General features: G+C 25.3%; 1 protein-coding gene across 1 annotated transcript; it reads left to right on the top strand.

The window, feature by feature from the left end:
- Nucleotides 1–2,293: 2,293 nt before the first annotated feature.
- On the top strand, nucleotides 2,294–2,745 carry Phum_PHUM517810 (uncharacterized protein; the record flags this gene model as incomplete). The annotated part of the gene is made up of 2 exons (XM_002431221.1): nucleotides 2,294–2,296; nucleotides 2,347–2,745. 2 exons carry the CDS (start codon nucleotides 2,294–2,296, stop codon nucleotides 2,743–2,745), a joined length of 402 nt encoding a protein of 133 aa, XP_002431266.1.
- Between the last annotated feature and the right edge of the window lie 490 nt (nucleotides 2,746–3,235).

Below are 3,235 nucleotides of genomic sequence, written 5' to 3'. Positions count from 1 at the left end.
TTATATCGTCTGCTTTTTTTCTCCCTTTTTTTTATTCTTTTCAAATATCTTATTTCGAAAATTAATTTACTACAAAATGAAAAACTTGAAAAAGAAAAACGTCTTAAACATCTCCCCTCAAAAAAAAAAAAAAAATTTATGCGTACGATCGATAATATGATATCGATCGATTTATTTCGATTATTCCATTTTTTTCAATTTATTATTTAAATAATTAATTAATTACAATGATAAATTTTTTTGTCACGTTTTCCTCAGCATTTTCAATTTATTGATTTTTTTTCCTTTTTTTTTTTCCATATAATTTATATAATTTATTTTCGTAAAATTCGATATTATAAATTAATCAATGAATCGTGACGTCACGTGCTAATTTTTTTTTTAAATTTTATTTATCAGATTGTCAGCCGAGATTAATTGGAGTTTTTGGATGACGTCACAAATATTTTTTTTTATTTTGTTTTTACGTAATAATAATACTAAATTAGATGAGTCGTACTGGAAAATTTTTATTTTATTTTTTATTTCACGGGGAGAAAGGAGGATTCCCCATTTTGTGTTTTTTTTAAACAGTTTTAAATCGATAAAAAAAAAATTTTTTTGTCGACATTTTTATCACGTAAGCCTTGCAACAAAAAAAAAAACAAACGACAAACGTTCGCGATGTTTTTAACGTTTTGCCCGAAATCAAACCAAGTTTTCTCTCTCTCTCTTTCTCTCTCTCTCTCTTTCTTAATTTTCCGATGGCGTACTTTTTAAAACTTTTTAATAAGATTTTAAAACGTAAAAAAAAAAAAAAATTTTTTTCTACCGTCAAAACGCAAAACAAACGAGTTTTAAAAGTGTTTGTTTGTTACAAACAATGAATGATTAAGAGTAATAATTAAACTACTACTACTACCACTACTATTGGTTAAAATTAACCGAAACGTTAACCGACGTTTATTATATATATATTTTAAAATAATAATAATAATAATAATAATAATAATAATAATAATAATAATAATAATAATAATAAACAAAGGATAGAAAATAAAATAAATGAGAAAGAAGAAAGCGAGGTAAAGAGAGTAAAGGGTCTCCTCTGACTTAACAAGATTATTGTCAGATTTTGTTTCAGTCTCCTCGTGGTTGCGCGACGTAGCAGAACACATTTATTTATTTATTTATTTATTCATCGTTTTTAAATCGAATATTTTTTTTATTTTATTATTATTATTATTTTTTTCCTACTCGTGTTTATTTATTTATTTCATTAATAATAAATTATTTAAATAATAATAACAAAAATTAAATTAAATTTTTTTTTTTTTGGTTACATCCGACTCGGAAAAACAGAGAGGGAGAGAGAGAGAGAGAGAGTAAACGGTGGTTTTTAAACAAGTAACAAAATATTATTATTATTATTATTAATAGTTTGTTTAATCGAATTATTATTATTATTATTGTTGTTGTTGTTGTTGTTTATTACCGGATATAGTAAAGAAAAAAAAAATTTTTTTTTAATTTTTAAAACTCTTTTTGCTATTTTATAGTTTTATTTTTTTTATTACACGTGTATTTTTTTACACGTGGAACAAGACAAAAATTTATTCGCATTATTAATTATTTATGAGAATTTTTTTTTTTTTTTTATTTGACCGAACGTACTTTTTCGAACGTATTTTTGTCAACAATTTGTCATTTTATTTTATTTTTTTTTTCTATTTTTCACGTATTTCTTTCTACATTTTGTGGGAAGGGGGAGAAAACCCATAAATTTAATTTTTAACCTTTTTATCATCATTTTTTTATTTTTATTTAGTATTAAAAAAATTATTACGTATTTTTTTTTGTAAATATAAATCGAATCGATCGAACGTTATCGATTTATCGAATCGTTAGAGTTTGAAAAAAAAAAAAATTAAATTAAAAAGCGGTGATAAAATTTTTTTAATTTTTTAATTCCTTTTACGTAAAACTGCTTATTCTAGTTTTTGAATAGGCTTTTTAAACACAAACATACGTTCCCCCCCCCCCCTCAATTAATTTCTTTTTAAACCTGCCCCCTCTTTAAATAAAAAAAGAAAAAAGTTGATTCTTTAAAAACTAGTTCGCAAGAACAATTTGCACGAATTAAATTGATAATTTGCCATTTTCGGTGTGTGTGTGTGTGTGCGTGAAAAAATTTTTTTATACGTAAAACTAATTAAAAGAAATGTTTTTCGTTTTTCCGAATAAATAATAATAATAATAATAATAATAAAGTGAAAATAAGTTGCGTGTTGTGAAGTCGCCGTGGGTCGATGTAATGGTGATAAGAGGGGGGTCAATAATAAAAATAAAAACAACATTTGCGACAAGTTGGATAATAAAAATTTCGGTGAAGATGATTTGGACCCATTACCCCCCGAGGAAAAAAAAAACGACGTTTACAAATCAAAATCTCTTCCTCATTTGATACGTATAAGAGATTCCGGTGTGGGTTGCAGTACCGGAAGTTATTCCGGCGTGGAACAAGAAGAACACGACATCGATATTGGAAGTATTAAAATCGGAAATTATCAAAAAGTATACGATTTGCGACAATTTTTAACACTTCGACAGCATTACTATCCGGAAGGCGGTTGGGGTTGGGTTATTGTTTTTTGCGCTTTTCTCGTACAATGTTTAACTCATGGAATACACGGAGCCTCTGGAATTATAATGCAACAGGTTATACGTAGATTTAATCACGTTACTCATCACGAAGCAGGTACGTAATCGTCCGATAAAAAAAAAATTTTTTTTTTTTTTTTTTCAAATGAATGAATCAAGTAGCAAAGGAAATAAAAAATAAAAAAACGAGTGAATTAATTAATTAATTAATTAATAAACCTCGTTTATTTATTTATTTCAAAAATAATAATAAAATTTTAAACTTTTTCCATACATTCAAGTTTTACAAGAAATAAAAACGTTTCAAAAAAAAAAAAAATGTCGTTAAAACATGGAGTAAAAAAAAAAAAATTATAATATGGATTCGGGTCAAATCAGTATCAAATTATTATTATTATTACAACAATTCATCAATTATAAAATGGGCGTGATTAAAAAATATGTTTTTTATCTTTTCTAAACTATAATATTTCATCAGAGCATCGTCATTTTCTTTCTTTTTCGTTAAATGTTAGGAAAATTGCAAATGACGCGTAACACGTAACGGTTTTAACATGATTTAAATAATGGCGTCTACTTATCATGTATTTACAAA

The sequence above is a fragment of the Pediculus humanus genome, genomic scaffold (genome assembly GCF_000006295.1).
Source record: "Pediculus humanus corporis 1103172108282 genomic scaffold, whole genome shotgun sequence".
NCBI classification, from domain to species: Eukaryota; Metazoa; Arthropoda; class Insecta; order Psocodea; family Pediculidae; genus Pediculus; species Pediculus humanus.
This window is presented reverse-complemented; position numbering and strand designations above follow the sequence as displayed.